We start from the raw sequence: 22,758 nt of genomic DNA on the forward strand, positions 1-22,758 counted from the left end.
CTCGGAGCACCTGAGGGTCCCTCCTCCACCCCCAGCCCAAGGTCCAGCCTTCCCCGTTTATTTTTGCAAGTCAGTCTTATTTTCTGAGCCTCTTTTCCCTCATCGATTAAATAGGGGTAATAATCCCTCTTCAGATGGCTCTCACTACAGTTCAGTTAGATCCCTACCGGCCCTTAATAAATATGTATATTCATTTGTAGATGCAATAGCCATTGAATATCCACTGTGGGAACGGTTACTGTGATGTCCGCCTCGTCTGTCAAGTCTCCCGGAATGGGAGAGGAGTGGCCTACAGTACCCTCACCCCTTCCCGTTATTCTGTCCTGGCTCCTCCCAGGGATGCTTCTCTAACCCTCCCACCTCTCGGCTCTCACCATGGAAGGCATCAAACTTCACTGTCTATTCTTCTGCCTTCTAAACTCCCTTCCTCTTTCTGATCTCCTGTCCTTGCCTCTGTGACTCTCCTGGACCCCTCTCCTGCTGTCATCTCAACCCCAACTCCTCTGTGTCCTCCCCACCTGAAACCGTCTCCTATTTCCAAGTTTCCACTTTTGTGAACAGCCCTCATGTCCTGGCCCCCAGGCCTCCTGTTGCTTGCTGCCACTCACTGGACTCTCTCCCATCTGTCCCCCACCTCCGCCACCCTCCCACTGCCCAGGTGTCAGTCCCTGCCCAGCCCCTCCTGGAAGCCTCCTCCTCCCTGTCTCCTGGCCTCCACACTCAGCACCCCACCCCACCCCAGCCCTTTATTGCATAGCTGTCAGAGGGCCCTTTCAGCATCCCACTTTTGTCATTCCTCAGCTTTGGAAGGTGCCAGCAAACAACCAGGGGACCCCCCTCTGACCCTTTAACAAATCTACTCCAAACCAGCAGGAGTCTCATCCCCTCCCAAGACAGTCCATCATCCTTTGGGCTGCCTGGCCTCTCAACCCAACCCTCAGGACCCTGCTTAGCTCTGACTGGTCCTCATCTCCTGTCTCCTACGTCCTTAGAGACCTACCTACGGGCTCTGCTTCCTGTCCCTTCAACACCCAGACCCATTTGTGCTCCCAGCTCCTCAGCTGCAGAATGCCTTCCCCACCCATCGCCACCCCTGCAGGGCCTCGATGCTCTGCACTGCGGCTGGTCTCCAGGCAACACCCCCTGGCTAAGAGGCCCCAGGCCTGGGTTAAAATTCTGGCTCTGCCACATGGCCTGTGGCCTTGGATCAGTGACAATCTCTGTAAGCCTTACTCTCTCCACTAATGAAGCAGGGACAATGGCAGCCATCTCCTGGGACTGTCGTAAGGAGATTCCTTTCTCTTGCCTCCAGCGCCCACTCTCCCTTCTTGTCGGTCACAGCCCCACCCCACTTTCCCTCGTGTGCTCCAGTGGGGCCACCTTGCAGGATGGTTCTGAATGGGGGCTCTGGAGCCTGGCAGCTGGGTTTGAACATGGTTCCACTCTTCCTACCTCTGTGACCTCGAGCAGGTCACATCACCTCTGTGCTTTTTTTCATCTTAAAATGGGGATGAGAGCACCGACCTCATGGGACTGTGGTGAGGATAAATGATGTACTTTATCAGCGCATAGTGGGGACTCAGTTAACTGTTGGTGATTTTTATGGCACCTGTTTATGTCCCATCACCACACGGCTGCTTTAAAGTTCTGCTGGGTGAAAACAGGCCTTAAAGCTTTTCTGTCCATTTTGCTGTGGTGTCCTCCGTACCAGAATTTAACCTCAACCCTTAGGTAGACCCCATAGGCAAAACAGATTTTTGAAAATGGAATTGCTCTGAAGAGGGGAGGGGCCATCTCTGTCATGCCCTGGAGAAGCCCCAGGCTTGGAAACCACAGCACCGCAGGGTCTGGGATGAGCTGAGGGACACTTGATCCAGGGCCCTGAGGGCCGCAGCTAGAGCTGTCCCCAAGGCCATCGTCAGGGTGAACACAAAGGGCTCTCAGGATTCAGAGACCAAATCCTTTGCTAGTTCAACTAAAGTGATACCTGGCATAGGGCAAGGTTAGGAAAGACTTCACCAAGGAAGTGGCTTTTAAGCTGGGCCTTGAGAAGGAAGGGCACGACTTCAACAGGTGGAAAGCAAAGGACCAGAAGTGGGTGGGTGTTGGAGAGCAGGTGCTGCCCTGTCTCGGTAGAGAGTGGGATGCATGGAGAGTGAGAGTGCAGGGTCCCGAAGGCCATGGAGAAGTAGAGGCACAACGGAGCAGGGCAGCGACCGGATCACTGGGGGTCAGCACGAGGAGCTTGGCAACATGACCAATGGATATGGTGGGGGCCAGGTCCAGGGCTCTGGTCTGTCAGCGCTCACTCCCAATCCTACTGCCAAGTTCTTCCCAACAGGGAATATGGGAGGGGTTTCAATATTCGCCTGCCTCAAGGAGAAAGCTTTGGGATGGTGGTCGAGGCATGGAGAAGAACTTGCAGCGCTCCGGCTCACAGCAGGATACACCCGAGGGATGCTGGCTCCTGCAAGCTCCAGGCACTGGACAAGGAGCCAACCATGTCCCTGGCAACCAGACCCCTTGCCGGGGGCAGAGGAACCCAAGTTCACCACGAAGATAGGAGCTGAAGCGAGCTCATGTCTTCAGTGAAACCGGGACTACCGAAGGGAGAAATCAAGGACAAGCACGGTCTGGAGTTAAAACTCTTTATTGTCCTGCCCAGGGAGCCCCGCACAAAGGAATCCGTGGAGCAGGGGTGAGGGGGGCAGCACAGGCCTGTCCCACAACTTGAAGAGAAGGGGGAGCCGTGGGAGGTGGGAGGAGACAGCTCCCATTCAGCTCCCTGATGGCGCTGGCTGCTCCGACGGGCCCCCGACATCTCGGACCCAAGGGGTGCCGTCACCAGTGCGAGGCCCGTACCTGGGGCCAAGGCCAAGCTTTGTTACATCACTCTGATCTGCAGGGGTCACTCTGGATATGTCAGTGTCACTCATCTCTCCAGCCTGGTTGGGGGAGCCCAGGCCCCAAACTGCAGGGAGGAGATGGGCCCAAGTGCTTGGAGGCTCTGGGAGAGTGGGAAGAGGGGGCTGCATGGGCTGGAGGGCGCCAGGAGTGGGGCACAAACTACCCCTAGTGCAGCTTCTGGCAGACATCTGAAGGGGGCCCGTCAGCCCTACTGCACCATTCTAGAGGCCAGTGGAGAAGGCCCCAGGGTGGCTGAGCTTATGCAGGCTTCTTAGTGTACCTCCACCCCGGGACCAGAGTCCTGGCAGGAGAATGGGCTTCAAATCCAGCTCCGGCCCCTGTGCTGCCTTGTCTGGTGGGTCCAAATATCCTTCCCTCCCACACCAGGCACTGGGCTGAGGCAGAGGGAGCCCAGCAGGCAGTGGCAGACACAGCTCTAGAGGGAAGCTAAGGCTTTTCCAACAGATGAACAAAGGGTGCCTCAAGGGTGGGAGTCACAAGCCTGGGAAAGAGGGGACAGGGAGCTTCTGAGTGACCAGTGAGACACAAAATGCAAACACCTCCACCCCATGCCCATCCTCAGCCCTTACTCCACCTCACTTAGCCCAGACCCCTGGGCCAAAACCAGCAGGCCCATCCCTGCCTTTCGGGGCGAGGAGAAAGAATCTGGAACGAAAGGTGATGGCGGCTGCCTCCTCAGGAGCCTGGTGGGCCCAGGGCCATGCGGCAGCCATCACCGCAGGTTAAAGACCAGGCTGACGGTTAGGATGACGCCCAGGAGGAGGACAAAGGGCAGCCAGGTCTTCACAAAGGCGCCGATGCTGATGGAGAGAGAGGGGAGCATGGGAGGGAAGGGCCCAGTGAGTGGGCGTGTGGGCCGGCACACTGTCCTCCCACAAACCCAGATAGGGCCGCTCCCCCCAAGGAAGCTCCTGGAACTACCCCCCTCACCCCCAAACTCAGTCAACTAAGGGACTGGGCCAGGCCTGGTGCCCGATATGGAGGAGCACCAGCTACGGTCCTGGGCAGGGGCTGTTCCAGGATCCTGGTGGAGATGTGACACCTCGCTGGGTGGGTACAAGAGACACGCCCACCCTCTGGGCCTTCCTGACTCCACCCACAATCACCCCTGTGTCTGGGGAGAGGTCGCCAGCGAGAGGACCCACAAGTCTTCAGTCTGGGTGGGGAAGCCAGGAGTGCCCTCTGCTCACAGCCCAGTGGGCGGGGAGGGGTCGGCAGAGTTAGCACGGGGCTATGGCTCAGCCCGGCTTCAACCCCGCCTCTGCCTCAGTCTCTGTGTGACCACAGATAAGGTCTTCCCAGGAGACCTCTAAAAGCCTTTGGACCAAAAAAGACCCTGAAAATCTCCTTTTCAGAAGCTCTTAATGATGAGCACAGCTGGAAGAAAGCCTGGAGAGGCAGCTGGGTTAGCCCAGGTGTGTGCTGGCTCCCTGGTGGGAGGGTCACTCCACCTCTCTGAGCTCCCTTTATCTGTGAATTGGGACGGCCTTTGACCTCACAAGTCATGAGGCAGGGGCTTCAAAGGTCCTCCCAGGCCACCCCTGGGGCCCACCCGCCCAGAACCCTGCCTCTGACGAGGGGTGCTGGGAGGGGACCCTACGGGGTCACCCACCCTCTTCTGAGGGTCCACCTGTTCACTGGACCTGAGCACAGGGTCTGTACACACGCAGCATCCCTGAGGAGCCAGAATCATTATTTCCATTTTACCAAGGACAGCTGCAGCTCAGAGAGGCCAAGGCAGCTACCCAAGACCTCACAGTGAGCAAGCGACAGAGCTGGGCTTCAGACAGCACCGCCCTCTTCACCAGGAGCTCAGATAGTTGTTTTCCTGCTTTGTCCCTGCTGGCTGAAGGACCCCAGAAATGGCCCTGTTGGGATCCGTGGGAGAGCGGCCCCGGGGAGGGTGGCGGCGGCCAGGGGGACAGGCAGCGCACCTGACGTACTTCCCATACAGCAGGCAGAAGAAGCAGAGAGTCACCATGTTCCAGTTGGTGCTGTTGTTGTAGCGCATCAGGTTCAGGGCCAAGGCCACATGTGAGTGGCAGTTGTCACAGCAGAGACTGTGCTGGAGATGCAGGATGGGCTGGGTCACGATGGGCTGCAGGGAAACCTCCCACCCTCGTTCCCGCCCTCAGGAGCAGCCCACCTACCATGCGGTGCTTGTACTCTTCAGAAGCGTCGTGCACAGCCGTGTCCCACGCATTGGGCCCACTAGCGTATACCTGAGCAGGGTCCAGCTTCCAGTACCTGAGGGGGGAGAAGGGGTTCTGGGCACTGGCTCAGCTCCACGAATGTCCCCTGACGCCTGCTCTGTGCAGGGCCCTGAGCTGGGTGCTGAGGCTACAGGGGTGAGCCAGGTCCAGGGAAAGGGCCACACAGCAGACAACTGGAACAGTGTGACATGCCCACCGCCATGTGGATCCTGGGGAGGATATGAACTCACTCAGTGGGGATGAGAGGGGCTTCCTGGGGGTGACACCTGAGTCCAGTGTGAAGGAGGAAGGATTAGCCAGGCGCAGAATGGGGAGTGAATATTCTAGGGAGAGGGAACAGTTTGAACAGAGGAAGAGGCACAGAACTGTGCAGTGTGTACCAGAAATTAAGAAACTGGGCACTGCTGGAGGATTCAGAGGGAAGAACGGGGTGAGGGATGTTGGAAGGTGAGGCTGGAGATGCAGGGGGGCCACGTTCTGGGGGACTTGAAGGTCATCCTGAGGAGTTCATCTGTCAGAAAGCATTCTCCCCATCTACCCACATGGGAGACTAGGGTGAATGGGAGAATAGCTGGTGGAGCTAAAGTCTGTGAACCTCAAGCTGGGCGACACCCCAAAGGGTCTCGGGCCAGGGGGCACCGGGAGGTCAGAGCGCCCTCTGGCTTCTATGTGGGGAATGGCTTGACAGAGGAGCCTACAGACGGGACCAGTGAGAAACCACCGTGGCTGGGACTTCAGCTGCTCAGGGGTTCCTGCCTGGAAACGGATGTCCTTACAACTCTCGTTGAGGAGCAGTCTGGCAGCAGACACACAGACCAGAGGCCCCTGGCTCACATTTCCACCTGCCTGAGGAAGTCCGCAGGGTTTGGAGAGCCCAGCTCCAGGCCGCCTATGCTGTGTGCGACACCAGCTCCTCCTTGGCCTCCACCCTCCTGGATGCTGCCTTGGGCAACAGAGCATCTGATGCTGTTCTGAGCAGACTGAAGACTGAGGCACTGTCACCAGACCCACAACTGAGGTGGGCCCCCAAGACAGAAAAAATGAAGTCCAAAAATCCCATGCAAACCAGCAATAGCTCCAGGAGAGACTAAACTGCCTTTATTCTCTCCAACCAGAACTTTCCAGCAGAGTTCCACACCGTGCCTCCCTTACACCTTAAATGGCGTGTTTGTTCCTCGAGGGGCAGGAGAAAGAGTCCAGGTTTTGGAGTGCGACAGACCTGCATGTGAGTCCCAGCTCTGCCACTTCCTGTGTGATCTTGACCAAGTCCCTTCCTTATCTTCACCTTTCCGATGGAGCTGAAAACACGACCTTGCAGGGCTGAGGCAAGGCCTAGATGGCCTGTGGGTAAAGGACCCAGCCAGGGGCTGGAGCAGGAGATGTGTGGCACAAGGTCAGATGCTCTGGTAGACCCTGGCTGCCCCCCTTCACCCCATCCTCAGGCTGCTGGCTCCTGCTGTGCCCCAGAAGGCCTGGCCTGCTGCTCCAGGCAGGAGGAACCTGGCTCTAGGGCCAATCACACGGATGTTCATCACTTACTTGGCAGGCTTCCCGAAGGCCATGTTGTCTTCCTGTTGAGGGACAAGAGCAGAGGTCAGTGGGGAACCCGCACCCAGCCCAGCAGACAGACCTGGGTTGGTGGTGGAAGTGTCGTGACTTAGAAGGAGGTAAGGTGGGTGGGCAGAAGTGGGGCCCGGGCCCTGCTCTGGGGTTGGCGGGATATCTGAAGGGCCAGCAGCAGCTCTTCTGTGTGAAGAAGGCAGTGCGGCAGGAGTGCACAGAACACTGCACCCGGAGACCAAAGACTTGGGGTACAGCCATGACTGCCTCTCTCTGTGGCTGCCAAGTAATTCTCTCTGGGCCTGTTTTCTCCAGGTTCTCTGGTCAATCTCTAGTCTTTGTCCACAGGGAAGTGGCTTCCTTCGTCGTGTGAATGAGGACACCCTCTGACCTCCTGATCCGACTGTGGTGGCCCACACAGAATCTGGCAGTGTGACTGCAGTCAAAGCAGGACGTGGGGTGGGTTGGGGTGAGTGGGGTGGACACAGCAGTTGGGCCTCGAGAGGCCTGCTATGAGGGGGATGTTTTAGCCAAGTCCTAGACCTGCCACACAAGATGTGGGGTACAGGAGTTACAAAGGGACAGATTCTGAGTTCAGAATCTGCTGACAGAGCTGGTCAAAGATGAATTATCGTACACGTATATGACAGTGAAAGTAATGGGTATGAAAGACCTTTGTGGTGTTAAGATGATCATGACAAATATGAATATAAACAGGTTGGTGCCACCACACCCATTCATCCCAGCCTCTGATGGAGAGGAAGCTGCAACCTCGAAATAGGCAGGATGCTGCCTGCTCATCTGGAGCAAGCCACTGCCCTATCTCGGGCACATCCCCAGGGAACAGACCTGAGAACACAGCTGGTTCATTCTAGAAGGTCCGCCCCCTCTTCTCCATGGCCACACCCAGGGAACCATGTCAGCCTCCCCTGTGCCCCCGCCTTGTGACTCCCACCTTCTGAAGGTCCAGACACTTGGTTCCTGGACCAAGGAACCAGGATGGTCTGATTCTCCACTCTCGCCTCTAACCCTACCCATGTCTTGGTACTCCCAGGGTGGGCAAAGGGCTGGGTCAGTTACTTAAGAATCCTTCTGGCCACACTGCCCTCCTGGCCTGTCCTGGAGGCAAGAGAAGGAGGAAAGGGGTCAAACACTGGTGAGAAGCAGAGGGCCGGACCAGGACTTCATGGCATCTGCATTCTCCTGCATATTGGGGAGACACGAAGGCTGCCTGTGGGCAAGATAGGCTAGCCTTCCACTTGAGCCCTGGAACCCTCCAGAGGGGGGGCTGAATGCGGACTCACCGACACAAAGTAGGGGCCAGCAAAGTCCCGAATGACTCCTGTGGATGTGCAGATGCCCATGTGGCCGATGATGGGGAAAAACCACCTGTGAAAAAAAGGACAGGGAAAGGGCAGAGCTTGTGGGTGTCTTTCAGCTGGTCAGACAGACACTGGGGACACTCCATCCAGAGTGACAGCATATGAATATAACGTTGTGTGGTAAGTGTCCATTAGGGTGGCGGCAGCGGGAGGGGAAGTACAGAAGAGGGGCAAGTGCAAGTGAACAGCAGAGCGGGGAACCAGCGCAGCCCACAGAACAGCTAAACTCAAAGGACGGTAACACTGAGTGTGGCGAGGAGGCGGAGCAACTGGAACTGTCTTCTCACTGCTGCTGGGAGAATAAATTGTTTCCACAGCTTTCGAAAACTGGTACCACACCCTCTACCTCAGCAATTCCACTTCAGAGTATACACCCAACAGAAACAAATGCTTGTGTCCACCAAAGCCATGGACAAGAATGTTCACAGCACCTTTATTAAAAAATAGCTGGAAACAACAGTTGTCAAAATTCACTGAACCGCACACTTAAAATGTATGCACTTTATTGTATGTGAATTATATCCCAATAAAGTTGATTAAAAAAACCTAGAAATAATCCAAATGTCCAACAATAGTAAAATGGGTAAGTAAATTGGGGTATAGTCATACAGTGAAATAGTAGGTAACAATGAAAAATAATAAACTGTTACGCACAACATGGATTCTCACATATACAAGGCAGAGTAAAAGAAAACGTACATAAAAGTGCATGCGTATTATTCTGTTTATGTGAAGTTCAAGAAAAGGCAAAACTAATCTATTGTGCTGGAGGGCAGAAGAGGGGTTATTTCTGTGGCAGAACTGACTGGCACAAGGGAGCCCACTGGATACTGGAAACGTCCTCTCTCTTGACCTGGGTGACATGAGTGCACACACATGCAAAATTCATTGAGCCGTACACTTAAGATTTGTACACTTTATGGTACACGTTATACCTCAATTAAAAAGTGTTTTAAAAAGTGTTGGGGGGGGCACTTAAACCAGCGTGTGTGTGTGTGTGTGTGCGCCTTGGGGTGGGGGTGGGGTTCAGAAGGCTCCTCTGAGGAAATGATGAAGAAACAATGCATGCAAGGGTAGAGATCAGGACAAAAGCATGATGTATTCCAGGAACTGAAAGTTTGATTTTTTTTTTTAAATTCTAATTCTAATTTTTATTTTTTTGGGCTGTGTTCAGTCGTCGTTGCTGCACGTGGGCTTTCTCTACTTGTGGCGAGCGGGGACTACCTTTTCATTGTGGTGTGCGGGCTTCTCATCGTGGTGGCTTCTCTTGTTGAGGAGCACGGCTCTAGGTGCACGGGCTTCAGTAGTTGCGGCACGCAGGCTCAGTAGCTGTGGCTCACGGGCTCTGGAGAGCAGGCTCAGTAGTTGTGGCGCATAGGCTTAGTTGCTCCGCGGCATGTGGGATCTTCTCAGACCAGGGGTCGAACCCGTGTCCCATGCATTGGCAGGCGGATTCTCCTTAAATTTATTTATTTATGTATTTATTTATTTTTGGCTGCATTGGGTCTTGGTTGCTGCACGCAAGCTTTCTCTAGTTGTGACGAGTGGGGGCTGCTCTTCGTTGCGGTGCGTGGGCTTCTCATTGCGGTGGCTTCTTTTGTTGTGGAACACGGGTTCCAGGCGCACAGGCTTCAGTAGTTGTGGCACGTGGGCTCAGTAGTTGTGGCTCGTGGGCTCAGTAGTTGTGGCTTGCGGGCTCTAGAGCGCAGGCTCAGTAGCTGTGGCCCACGGGCTTAGTTGCTCCGCGGCATGTGGGATCTTCCCCGAGCAGGGATCGAACCCATGTCCCCTGCATTGGCAGGTGGATTCTTAACCACTGCGCCACCAGGGAAGTCGAAAGTTTGAATTTTTAAAAGCCATGGGCATTTAAAAAAACCCAAATCTCAGTTGAACCCCGATATGCAAAACGCATAGGAACTCCGGATCTGTCTGTAGTCTGAGAACCGTGGCTCTACAGGAACTAGGTGCTGGAGAGACTGATCCAGTTTAAGAAGGACTCACAGGGAAAAAAAGAAAAAAGGACTCCCAGGGCCAGCAGCCACGTGCTGATTTGAAGGCTGCCTGCTGGGAGGTGGAGGCAAAAGCCACAGAGATATAGCCCAAGGAAACAATTACATGGGGCTGGGGCAGAGTCAGCAAAGACTTCACACAGGAGGTAACTTTTAACCTTGACCTGTGAAAGCACAGGATGTTGACAGGCAGAAAGCAAAACTCCAAGGCAGCAAAGTGCTGCATGTGCCTGGAGAATGGGAGGGGGACAGGAGTTCAGAGGCTGTTCTGGAATACTGGCAGGAGATGATGGTGATCCTGACCAGAGTACTGGTCAGGTGAGAAGCAGATGGCTTGAGAAGATCTTTAAAAGGAAGACTGGGCAGTTTTATGACGATAGGATAGAGCTCTTCCAGGTCTGCAGCTTGAGCACCTGAAAGGATGGTGGGGCCAGAGTGGTCTTTTTGTTTTTGGCTGTGCCGCATGGCTTACGGGATCTGTTCCCGGACCAGGGATTGAAGCTGGGCCCCCCGCAGTGAAAGCGCCGAGTTCCAACCTTACTGGACGGCCAGGGAATTCCCTAGAGTGGTCTTTTAAGAACATGATCCAGATTCTGTCATTCCCTTGCTCTAACATCCATTACGGGCTTCCCATTACACTTATACTCCAAACTCCTTCCAACAGTCTGGCCCTGCTTATCCCTTGAAGTCACCTCACTCTTCTCTCTAGCTACACTGCCCACTTCTGGTTCGTCAGACACACCAAATCCTCCCACCTCAATACTTTTTTTTTACATTTACCTTCGTCCCAGACACTCTTCTAGAGCTTCACATAGCTGGCTGCTTCTCATCATTTAGGCCTCAGCTCAACGGTCAACTTTGGAGGTTTCCCTTGACAGTGCCTTCTAGAGTAGCCACACACAACCCCAGGCACCCCAGATCCCATTACTCTGCTTTAATTTCGTCATAGTATCTACTGTTATCTGAAATCATCTTGTTTACTTATATGGTTACTGTCTTTCCCCTCTAGTATGTAAACTTCCAGAGAGCAGGGATTTTCTCTTACTGATTAGAGTAGCCCCCAGGGCAGTGCCTGGCACATAGCTGGAGCTAAGCAGTCGTTGACTAAATGATGCATGAATGAATGTCATGCATTTAAGAGTGGAGTCAGGCTCTGAGGTCAGACCTGGGTTGATTCTTGACTTTATTTTGGGCAGGCACTCATTCCCATCTTTGTCAGTGAGAGGTGAACAATGATGATGATGACCTCAATGGGGGGCAATTGTGAGGATCAAACAGGATATGCCTGCAAAATGCTTATGACACTTCCCTGCACTTGGTAGTTGCCCAATGTTGTTAACATGAGGTGTACAATAAATACTTGCTATCTGACTGGCTGGCGTACAATAAGTTGCTTTAGACTCACAGTGGCCACAGGATGGACACTCGGAACTATGGGAAAGTAGCTCCTCTGGCTTCTCAGGCCCTAATCTCAAGACCCATCTCACCCTCCCACCCCCAATTCCTTCCATCTGGTTGGGGAGAAGGTCTGGGTTTGACCAATACTCCACATACCACGGCTTCACCGGAAGTTAGAATAAAGGCTGCAGACAACAGAAGAGTCTGCGCCTGGGGAAGCCCCAGAGAAGAAACTCTCAAAGTATTTGTCAGTCTGGAAGCTCCATGAAGGCAAGCTCCAAAGCTGCTTTGTGGACTACTGTCTACTCAGACCTAGTACATAATAGGTCCTCAAGAACTATTTATTGAATGAATGAGTTATTGACTCTGGAGCTCTACCTGGTATAGGTAGACTATTTCAGTGGAAAAAGCCCTATGCTGGCTTCTAAGCCTTTATTTCCTCATCTATAAAATGAGGATGACAGTATCTATTTTCATTACATTGATACAAGGACTGAATGAGACAGATGAATATAAAATGTTTAGAACAGAGCCCAGAACAGAGTAAGTATCCAATCTTTGCTGTTTTTAGTAGTAGCAATAGCTGTTATCTGGCTTTTCATGCAGAATTATCAACACTTCTGAGGGGACAGACAGATCTCTGGATTCAGTTTCCTCCTCTCTGATCCCCCTCCCCCCACCTCCAAAATCAATGACAGTTCCTTGTGCCACATCTATTCCTAGCTCCGCGTTCTAGGTCAGCAATCACCACAATGCACTACAATAGTGAGTTCACCTGTCTCTCTCTCTCCTGCTGGAAGGCAAGTCCTTTGATGGGAACATGAGCCTTCTGATGGGGCAGTAGGCCTTATTCATCTTATGAACACCTGTAAATAGATCTGAATAGAAATGGGGTGTGTGCTGCTTCCGGCCCAGATGACTGGGGATCGTGGTGCCTACACTCAATGTTGCTACCAGTTCTCTGAAGAGCAGAGGACTCCACAAACGTGTTTTTGAGAACAGGGAAAAACCAAAGAGATCTCGGGATAACAAGACAGGTTGTAGCAAAACCAATACATTCCCTCCCAGTTATTCTCACATTAACATTTTACTTTCTTCATAGCACGATTCACTATCAGTTCTCTTATTAGTTTACTTGTTTAATGTCTATCTCCTTCCACCATGATTTAAACTCTGTGAGAGCAAGGATCACACCTGCTTTACTCACCACTGTATATTCTTATCACCTAGCACTACTCTAGGCACATAGGAGTCACTTAGCAGGTGTGTTAAAAAGAATACTGAGGGACTTCCCTGGTGGCGCAGTGGTTAAGAATCCACCTGCCAATGCAGGGGACACGGGTTCGAGCCCTGGTCCGGGAAGATCCCACATGCTGTGGAGCAACTAAGCCCGTGTGCCACAACTACAGAGCCTGCGCTCTAGAGCCCGTGTGCCACAATTACTGAGCCCATGAGCCACAACTACTGAAGCCTGTGCGACTAGAGCCCGTGCTCCGCAACAAGAGAAGCCACTGCAATGAGAAGCCCGCACGCCACATTGAAGAGTAGCCCCCGTTCGCGGCAACTAGAGAAAGTCCGCATGCAGCAACGAAGACCCAACACAGCCAAAAATAAACAAATAAATAAATTTATTTTTTTAAAAAAAGAACACTGAATTAATCAATGAAAGCACTTTCTTAAAATTTTTAAAGGACTCAGACTTGGGTGTTCTTTTTTTTAATTATACATTTATTTACTTATTTATTTGTTTACTTTTGGCCGCGTCGGGTCTTCGTTGCTGCGTACGGGCTTTCTCTAGTTGCGGTGAGTGGGGGCTACTCTTCGTTGCAGTGGCGTCTCTCTGTTGCAGAGTCTGGGCTCAAGGCACGTAGGCTCAGTAGCTAGGTTCCCGGCTCTAGAGCACAGGTTCAGTAGCTGTGGCGCACGGGCTTAGTTGCTCCGCAGCATGTGGGATCTTCCCAGACCAGGGATCGAACCCGCGTTCCCTGCATTGGCAGGCAGATTCTTAACCACTGCGCCACCAGGGAAGTCCAAGACTTCGGTGTTCTTAAACAAATGCATAAGCATTTGAAAACAGAACAACTTAAGTATTTTAACATAATACAAGAATTAAGCTCATTTTAGGATCAGCAACATATAAGGACAAAAATGATCTCTTCTCCACACCACTTGGCTGTTTTTGATACAGGGAACAAATCTATTATTCGTCAGGTGAGAGGGGACAGGATGTAGTCAAACGAGAGCAAGTTATGGAGTCAGAAAACGGAGTTTGGGATGCTTTTGCTTACTGTCACGTGAACATGATCAAGACATTTAATGGTACAAATTCATCATCCGAGAATATAATTCCTGCCTTAGAAAGTGGCTGTGGAATTCAGAGAAAATGGGTGTGAAAGAGCTTGGCCAACTGTCCAGCACTGTGAGGAGTGGTTATTATCAGCTGTCAAGGCTGAAGCACGAGGGCAAACCAGCTCCCTACTCCCCCCTCCCCGTCCCCAGGCTCCTTGCTAAAAGGCGCCAGCAGTATTGGTGCACCTGCTTTCTCTTCTGACAAAAGCTGATGCCATAGAAAGAACCCTGGTCTGGGAGGCAGACCGCCTGGGACCTAAACGCGCTTTGCAGCTGAGATGGTGTGTGATCTTCAGCCTCATCTGTGAGACAAAGGGTTGGACTTCCAGACCTCTGGGGGCCCTTCCAATGACGACAACCCAGGAGTCGGTGTGGTCCCAATCAAACTCCCACTCTTGCCTCCAGACCCAGCAGGATGTCTTGCGTATAGGAAGTGACCAGCAACCATTTGTTTAACGAATGAATAAGCCAGTGAGTGAATGAAGATGTCTCTCTCACACCCAGTTAGGGGCCCCTTTTCTGTACGCCCATAGGTCCTTAGCTTCCCAGCCTCAGAACCTTTCCGCGGTCAACAACTGTCTTTCTCTCAGATCAGACCAGGTGTAATGAGGGAGGGGAGCTTGTCCCATTCACCAGCAGAGCTGGCACCGCGCGGGTGGCGGGGTACTGGTGAACCCCGGACCCGCGGGAAGGGTTTGCTGTGTGTCGGGGCCGGAGGCTGGCCCCGGGCCGCCGGAGGCCGCCGCGCGGGCCCGGTTCTCCCCGTCCCCGGGCGGACGCCGGAGGAGACTCACGTGAGCACCGGGATGGGCGTCCACACCACGCAGTAAGGGAAGCGGCTCCGCTCCACGTCCATGACGCCGCCGCCAGCACAGCTAAACTGCTTCTTGTCCGTCCCGGCCGCCGTCGGCACCTCCACTTCCGCCATCCCGGGCGGGGGTGGCAGCGGCGGCGGCAACAGGAGTGGCGAACTCCCTTCCGCTTCCGCCATGCTGCGCGCGCCCCGCTCCGGCCTGCCCCTGCCCCAGCGCCGCTCGCTCGGTGGCGTCACTTCCCGAAGGTGGGGTCCGCCAGATTTGACCTTCCCGCCGGGAATAGGAGCCGCGTCCTTCTTGGCCCGGCCCACCTCCTTCGGCTCCGGCCAGCCTCGGGGGTTCGCGCTAGCACTGAACCGCAGCGGAAGGGATTCCCTCAGGCAGCGCTCAGTCTAGCGCGGGAGACTGACCTAGAACTCTGTAATTCAGTACGCTGAGGGCTCCTAAGAGGTGTGGTACAGTCTCCATTTATTGAGCGCGACTTAGGTGCCACGCACTTGACTTGACATACATTGTTTTGAATCCCCATAAACTGCTTAGACATGCGAATTTAGGTATTTCCCTCAAGTTACAAGTGAGAAACTGAGGCTTAAGAGGTGAGGTAAGTGGCCACGACTCAAACCCAAGTCTCTCTCCCTTTTTCATTCTGTGGTCTCTTGCGAGGTAGTGGTAGCATAAAGGAAGGATAGACTAAAACAATGTGTGGCGTGTGTGTAGAAATAGGGGAAACTTGCCTGAAGATGTTTGAGCTGAGCCTTGATGTTTGCCAGGTGGCTCGGGGATGGGGGTGGAGGGATGCTTGCAGCCGTGCAAAGAAAAAAGGGCCTTACAGAGCAGTGTGCAGGAGTGTGAATATCACCTTGGCTGGAGTAAATTACAAGCCTTAGATGTGATCCGATCCCTTCATTGTACAAATGGGAAAACTGAGGGTCAGGGAAGTTAAAGTAATTGTCTGAGATCACACACTATAAATATAAAGAAGCCAGGCTCAAATCTTGGATTCTTTGGGCTTTTTTACGGATGCCAAGATAGACAAAGAAAATGGAATCTGCTGGGGTGGGAAGTGAAAATGGGGGGACAAAGAAGGAAGGCAGCAGCTAAAAGTCATGCTACTGGGAGGTATGGATAAATCCACTCAGGAAGGTGGGAGCTATGCCTTTTTGGGAAGGTTTTTCTTCCATTGAATTACCCTCCCTCAACACTCATCTATAGAAAGCCTGCTCTCCTGTTTTTAGCACCTAATATTTTAATGCGTTTTGGGGGGGTATGTCTATCTCTTGTTATGGAACTCTAAGGTCCTTAATTTCAGTAGCTAGCACTGTTCCTAGTGCAGAGCAGATGCCCACTAGATGTTTACTGATTTACAGAATGACTGGATGTTTTATAAAGGCCTCACAGATAATCACAGCTGAAAATGATTCTAACCCACTCAAAATTCTTTGAGTACGTTTATGCCTCTCCTGTGACCCATGTGTGTGATCCTTGATGGGCAACACCCAGCATCTGGCACGTGTATGGAATAGATTAAGTGTGCAGTACCTGTTTGTTGAATGAATAAATCACATCTTGATTCAATCACTATAGCTGTCTCATCTCTTCTGGAGGAAGGTCTCCGAGGAAGGTCTATACCTTAGACATTCCTCTACCATCACTGTCAGCCCATAATTCTAGCAAAGGGCTGGTGGGTGCCCTTTAAACATTTATTGTTTGTAGGGATGAATACACAACCAAAGTCAGTCTTTCTTAGGGCCTGCCACAAATTTGGTTGTACTAACACAAGTACCACATTTAATCTGACAACCTTCAGTGGTATCCCATTGTACTTTGGATAAAACACAAATATACCATGCTTACAAGGCCCTGCATCATGCCCTTTTTTTTTTTTTTTTTAACTTGTTCACTGTCCTACAGCCTCTTTTCAGTTCCTCTCATGTGCCATGCTCTTGTATACCCCATGGACTTGGCACACACTGTTCCCTTCTGCCTGAAATGCCCTTTCTCCCTCCAAAACTGGGTAACCTTCATTCATCCTTCAAGTCGCAGATTAAATGTCACTTTCTCAGAGAGCTCTTCCTTGGCCTCCCTATCTAAATTGGAAAGCTCCTGTGACTCTCCCCTGGAATACCTTGTTCTTTTCCTTTGTAGCACATTTGTGGCTGTGTATTGTTGAACTCCCCTACTAGGCTGGAAACTCCTTGAGGGCAGACACTGTATTTGTCTTGTTCACTTTTGTAAACCCAGTGCCTAGTAGTGTCTAGCACATAGCATTTGCTTAATATTTGCTAAACTGAATGAATGGAAAATAGTTATAAACTTGGTATGTATCATATGCTAACTATAGACAGTCTGAGAGCAGGAACCTAGCTTGTCAGCTACTACCTCGCAGTGCCCCAAGATTTTTAAGGGACCCATGGACGTTGGTAGGCACAGTGCTCAGTAGGGTCTGACCAGAGAGACCTAGCTCCTTGGCCTAGGCAGCTGCAGAAACAGGGGCAGGAGGAGGGCCAGGTACCTGGAGGGAGAAGCCAGCTCTTTCTCTGACTCCTCTGGAGCCTCTCTCCCAGGCTTGTTCCCCTCCGCAGCCTGTTCACAGGACCCCCTCCCACATGTACACGTCACCTAGGTTCTCTTACCCAATGTTAAAGCTTCCTTGGCCTGTGCCCTTGCCTCCTGTGCTGCTGCCACCCCTATCACCCACAGACAGATGGGAAATCTCCATCAAAGACTAACAGTCCCTTCCAGGCTCAGAGGATCACAGCAGGGTCCTGGAAGAAGCTCCTCTAACAGAGCTCAGGAAAGGATTGATAGAGCTCATAGCTACCCCTCCCCCAACACACACCCCGACCTAAAATAGGAATGACCATCTGGATCCACTTATAGGACTGGCTGGGGGAGGGAAGGATGGCAGAGCTGGAAGCAGTCAAGCTGGGAAAGCTTCAAGGGTAAGATGCTGCTTGCTTGAAGGGTGAACTCAGGGCACATCCTCTCTTGGTATGAGTCAGGACACCCCCTCAATTGGCCCCATGTAAAAGTCCCCAGGGCTCACACACTTCCTGCCCCAGGCCATCTCACTCCTCATCCTGGCATTCAATGCCCCCGTGGTCTGGCCCCAACCCCCAACCTTCTTTTCCACCCTCATCTCTCTCTGTCTCCCTTGGGACTTGCTTGGATTTAAACTCACTGCCCTGTTTGCCCTTCAGAGAAAGAGCCCTGCACTTCATACCTCATGTCTTTGCTCACACTGTTCCTTCAGCAGAGTTCCTTCCCCTACTCTCACCCTTCCCCTACTCTCTACACCACTTTCAAGGTTTCCAGCAAATCCTCCCTCTTTGCTCCCAGAGCACGAAGGCTGTTTCTGCCTATTGAATATTCATGTGTACTTGCATTAGCATTAGCTGTTTACATGTCTGTCTTCCCCAGGAGAGGCAAACTCCTTGAGAAGGGGACTGACTGGATCCACTGGACCTCGTAGTCAGAATGGCACCGGGTAGATAGGAAGTGCTCAGGGAATGGCACCAGAGCTATCTGATGACCATAGATTGGTCGCCTTAATGGCTCTGGTGAAGAATCACCTCAATCAATAATCCAGGGAAGCAGGGCTGAGCCTGGGGCCATCACAGTGCAGGTTGGAGGAGCTGCTGGGTGTGACGCAGTGTGCATGTGTGTGTGTCCTCTCTTCTGCAGGCTTTCTGCTTCTGCTCCATTGGATTCCCCCCACTAAGCCCTAAACTGTCTTCCTGGATGGTTCCAAACCTTTCTGTGGTGGGGAGGGGACCACTGGGGCCGATACAATGCAAGAAACCATTTGAGAACAGACCCTCTGACCCTTTAGACATCAGAGTTTTACAAAACGACTTTCTTCTCCATTCCATTTTATAGATGGGCAAACTTACCCAAGAAATTAGAAAGCACAGCTAGGACCAGAATCTAAGTGTTCTACACCCAGGTGGGCAGTAAAGCACGATGGTTAAGTATATGAACTCAGGTGTCAGCCGGCAAGCCCAGTATTGACCCTTAGCTTTGTCAGTGGTTGTCAGACCTCAGGAAAGTAACCGAACCTGTCAGGGCATCAATTTCCTCATCCCTAAAATGGGAAACGAAAATTGCAAAGTTCTTGTAAAGTTTATTTGATAGGCTATAGCTGAACAGCTCCTGGCCCAATATGAACACTCAGCGTTGGCTGTTACAGCAATTAAAACCACTCATCACCATCATAGGACTCTTAACCACTTAAGCACTTTGATGCGCATCCTCCCACTGTGATTTGGGGCCTTCTTACAATGCAGTGAAATAACCAGAGCAGGTATCATGGCACCCATTTTCCCAATGAGAAAAATGAGCCCAGAAAGGTTCAGGAACTTTCCCAAGATCTAAGCATAAATTAGATAGAGTTGGGGTTCTGCACCTTAACCCTGGGCTATCTCTGCTGGTGACCCCTTTTAGGGCCATTAAAGAGTGATGAGGACGAGACCTGAGATTCTGTAAATCGTCATAAAAAAGGTGCAAACTGTGGCATCACTAGGACCAGGACCTATTTTATACATATATCAAGAAGTGGCTCGGGTGCAGGAGGCAGAACATGGCTGAACAAGAGTGCCTCACGCCTGCCATCATGTCCATCAGACACAGAGCCTGGCACGCAGTGGGGCACTCCACGGCAGACTGTTTGGGGCAGGGCTCATGATTTCTAGTGAAATCTAACGTTCAGGGACCGTGCGCAACCCCCATATTTGCCACCCACGTCTTCCAGATAATGTGGAGGCACCAGGAGGGCAGGGACTAATCTGTTGCGTGCATTGTCATTAAGCCAGTGCTAGGCAAATAGGAACTCAAAAAATATCATGACATTAAGTAAGAAAGTGATTCTTAAAGAACTGGACCAGGAATCAGAGATTAGAGATCCAGTCCTGGTTTTGCTTCTAATAACTTGGGTTTTAGGCAGTCCATTCCCTCTTCCTGCCCCTCTTTGGAACTCATTGTCCCTATTTGTAGTTTTTAGAGTATCCTGGGTGGTTCTGATGTATAGCCAGGGCTGGGATCCTCTGAGCTGATCTCTCATCACTTTTTAAGTTCTGCAAATGCATTTCAGCATGCTCCTTAGCACAGAGACCCGCAGCAGGCCCCTGGGGCCACAGGGCCACAGGGCCCTGGCTGCCCACCACAAACACACGGGTTCCAATTCTAATGTCTGTTTTGCTACACATTCACTACACAGGCTTATCTCACCGAGCCCCAGGCTCCCTGTCAGCAGGGCTGAGTCACATGTGGAAACACATTAAAATGGAGCACCACAGATCTTTTTACTGTCTATAGTTTTGCTTTTCCTAGAATGTCATATAGTTGGAATCATGCGGTATGGCTTTCAGATTGGCTTCTTTCACTAAGCAATATGCACTTAAGTTTCCTCCATGGCTTTGTGGCTTGATTGCTCATTTCACTGAGTAATATTCCACTGTATGGCTGTACCCATTTGTTTATCCATTCACTTTCTGAAGGACTTCTTGGTTGCTTCGTTTTTGGCAATTATTCATAAAGCTGCTGTAAACATTCATGTACAGGTTTGTGCATGGACATACATTTTCAACTCATTCGGGTAAATTCTAAGTAGAGCAATTGCTGGATCCTATGATAAGACTATCTAACTTTGTAAGAAACTGCCAGACTGTTACCATTTTGCATTCTCACCAGCAATGAATGAGTTCCTGTTGTTTCACATCCTTGTCAGCATTTGGTATCGCCATCCTAATAGGTGTGGAGTGGTATCTCATTGTTGGTTTAATTTGTAATTCCCTAGCGACATAATGCTGGTCATCTTTCATGTGCTTGTTAGTCACCTGTATATCCTCTTTGGTGAGGTGACTATTCAGATCTTTTGCCCATTTTTTAATTGGGTTGCTTGTTTCATATTGTTGACTTGTAAGAATTCTTGTATTTTCTCTCAATCCTTGGCTTGTCTTTTTCATTCTCTTAACAGTGATTTCGTAGAGCAGAGGTTTTTGATGAAGTCCAATTTATCAATTTTTTTTTTCATGGGTTGTGCTTTTTATGTTGTATCTAAATACTCACTGCTGAACCCAAGGTCACCTAGATTTTCTCCAATGTTATCTTCTAGAAGTTTTATCGATTTGTGTTTTACAGTTAGTTCTATGATTCATTTTGAGTTAATTTTCGTGAATGGTGTAAAGTGTTTAGATTTTTTTTTTTTTTTTTTTTTGCATGTAGATGTCCAGTTCTTCCAGCACTATTTGTTGAAACGACTTTCCTTTCTCCACTGAATTGATTCTGCTCTTCTGTCAGAGATCAGTTGACTATATTTGTGTGGATCTACTTCTGGGTTCTCTAATTCATTCCATTGATTTGTCTATTCCTTTGCTAATGACACACTGTCTTGGTTATTGTAGCTTTATGATAAGTCTTGAGGTTGGGTAGGGTCAGTCCTCTGACATTGTTCTTTCTCTTTGTTATTTGTGTTGGCTATTCTGGGTCTTTGTCTCTCCATATAAACGTTAGAATCAGCCTGTTGATAGTCACAAAATAATTTGCTGGGATTTTGATTGAGATTTCATTGAATCTATGGACCAAGGTGGGAAGAAATGACATTTAATAGTATTGAGGGGCTTCCCTGGTGGCGCAGTGGTTGAGAATCTGCCTGCCAATGCAGGGGACATGGGTTCGAGCCCTGGTCTGGGAAGATCCCACATGCCGCGGGGCAACTGGGCCCGTGAGCCACAATTACTGAGCCTGCGCGTCTGGAGCCTGTGCTCCGCAACAAGAGAGGCCGCGATAATGAGAGGCCCGCACACCGCGATGAAGAGTGGCCCCGACTTGCCGCAACTAGAGAAAGCCCTGGCACAGAAACGAAGACCCAACACAGCCATAAAGAAAGAAAGAAAGAAAAACCCAAAAGTTAAAAAAAAAAAAAAAATAGTATTGAGTCTTCCTATTTATGAGCATGGAATATCTCTTCACTTATTCTGATTTCCTTTGATTTTTTTCATCAGAATTTTATAGTTTTCCTCATAAATATCTTGTACATATTTTGCTAGGTTTATTCCTAAGTACTTAGTACCTTTTTTCTTCTTCCCTTTTGTGTGTGTGTGTGTGTGTGTGTGTGTGTGTGTGCTGGTGAGGGCTGAATAGGTGGAGCACGGGATTTTTAGGGCAGTGCAACTCTTTTTTGACAGTGTGGGTACAGGACATTATGTGTGTGTCAAAACCCATAGAACTGTACAATACAAAGAATGAACCCTAATGTAAACTATGGACTTTAGTTAATAATAATGTATCAATATCAGTTCATTAATTGTAACAAATGTACCACACTAATGCAAGATGTTAATAATAGGAGAAACTAAGCCAGGGAGAGAGGGGTATATGGGACTCTCTGTACTATCTTTTCAATATTCTGTAAGCCTAAAACTGCTCTAAAAAAAAAAAAAAAGTCTATTAATAAAAAAGTACCAATTCCAAATGGAATGGAGCCCCTCGTAAAGTCTTCCAATGGCTCCTCCTTGCTTACAGGGTCAAGCCTACAATCCCTCATCAAGCACAGGAGTCCTCCACAGTTTGGCTGCCCCTGGAGTCCATAGGCCACCCCACCCTCTACAATGCAGCTGAACTGAACCACTCAGGGTCCATGAGGGCACCTGGGACTATGCCCTACTCCCTTGGCCTGGTACATCGTCCCTTCCTTGCCTGGTCTGTAAATGTCCTGAAGAAGCTTCTGCAGATTTCAATTTGGGAACACAGAGGAATGATAAGCACCTGCTTCATAACATCACCTATTGTGCTTCTGACAGGACCTCTTCCCTTTCTGTCTCCTGTACTAAACTGAGTATACCCTGCTGGCCTCAGCCTGGTTCTCTCCAAATGCACAAACAGAATAATCACAAAATCTCCCTAGTGAAACTATTGTTCCCACAGTACTGAACCACAGTTCCCAAACTGTGCATCAGCGCACCTTAGGGTGCCACAGCAAAGTCACAGGAGCACAGTAGGATATTATAAATTTAGAGTTACTAAGCATCTGTTGGCTACCGAGAGAACTACTAGCTCAAGGTGGTTCAGAGTTTTATCATTAGATTGCACTACATTCCTTTGATTA

General features: G+C 50.6%; 2 protein-coding genes across 3 annotated transcripts in view; both read right to left on the reverse strand.

The window, feature by feature from the left end:
- Positions 1-2,634: 2,634 nt before the first annotated feature.
- TMEM222 (transmembrane protein 222) lies at positions 2,635-14,884 on the reverse strand. 2 transcript variants are annotated; one of them, XM_082441304.1, is made up of 6 exons: positions 14,634-14,884; positions 8,006-8,090; positions 6,681-6,712; positions 5,079-5,175; positions 4,872-4,993; positions 2,635-3,728 (listed from the first exon to the last, which is right to left on the reverse strand). In XM_082441304.1, the coding sequence occupies exons 1-6, from the start codon at positions 14,828-14,830 to the stop codon at positions 3,641-3,643; spliced, it is 621 nt and encodes a 206-aa protein (XP_082297430.1). In that variant the 5' UTR covers positions 14,831-14,884; the 3' UTR covers positions 2,635-3,640. The 2 variants fall into 2 exon arrangements, with proteins under 2 accessions (XP_082297430.1, XP_082297429.1); XM_082441303.1 differs by having other exon boundaries at positions 4,863-4,993; positions 14,634-14,881.
- A 4,285-nt stretch (positions 14,885-19,169) lies between these two features.
- Positions 19,170-22,758, reverse strand: part of WDTC1 (WD and tetratricopeptide repeats 1) — a 74,958-nt gene continuing 71,369 nt past the window's right edge. The window contains exon 18 of the mRNA XM_082440229.1: positions 19,170-21,225. Coding sequence (XP_082296355.1) covers positions 21,217-21,225 — 9 coding nt within the window. The 3' untranslated portion in view covers positions 19,170-21,216. The remainder of the gene's footprint in view (positions 21,226-22,758) is intronic.

Source organism: Balaenoptera physalus (genome assembly GCF_965194825.1).
Source record: "Balaenoptera physalus genome assembly, chromosome: 1".
Taxonomy (NCBI): Eukaryota; Metazoa; Chordata; class Mammalia; order Artiodactyla; family Balaenopteridae; genus Balaenoptera; species Balaenoptera physalus.

Excerpts from the sequence above, each read along its gene's own strand:
- TMEM222 (XM_082441303.1), bottom strand. The coding sequence starts at position 14,830 with ATGGCGGAAGCGGAAGGGAGTTCGCCACTCCTGTTGCCGCCGCCGCTG. Across the intron at positions 6,713-8,005 it reads CTGGCCCCTACTTTGTGTCG|GAAGACAACATGGCCTTCGG; the intron begins GTGAGTCCGCAT and ends GTCCCTCAACAG. Across the intron at positions 4,994-5,078 it reads AAGAGTACAAGCACCGCATG|CACAGTCTCTGCTGTGACAA; the intron begins GTAGGTGGGCTG and ends CTGCATCTCCAG.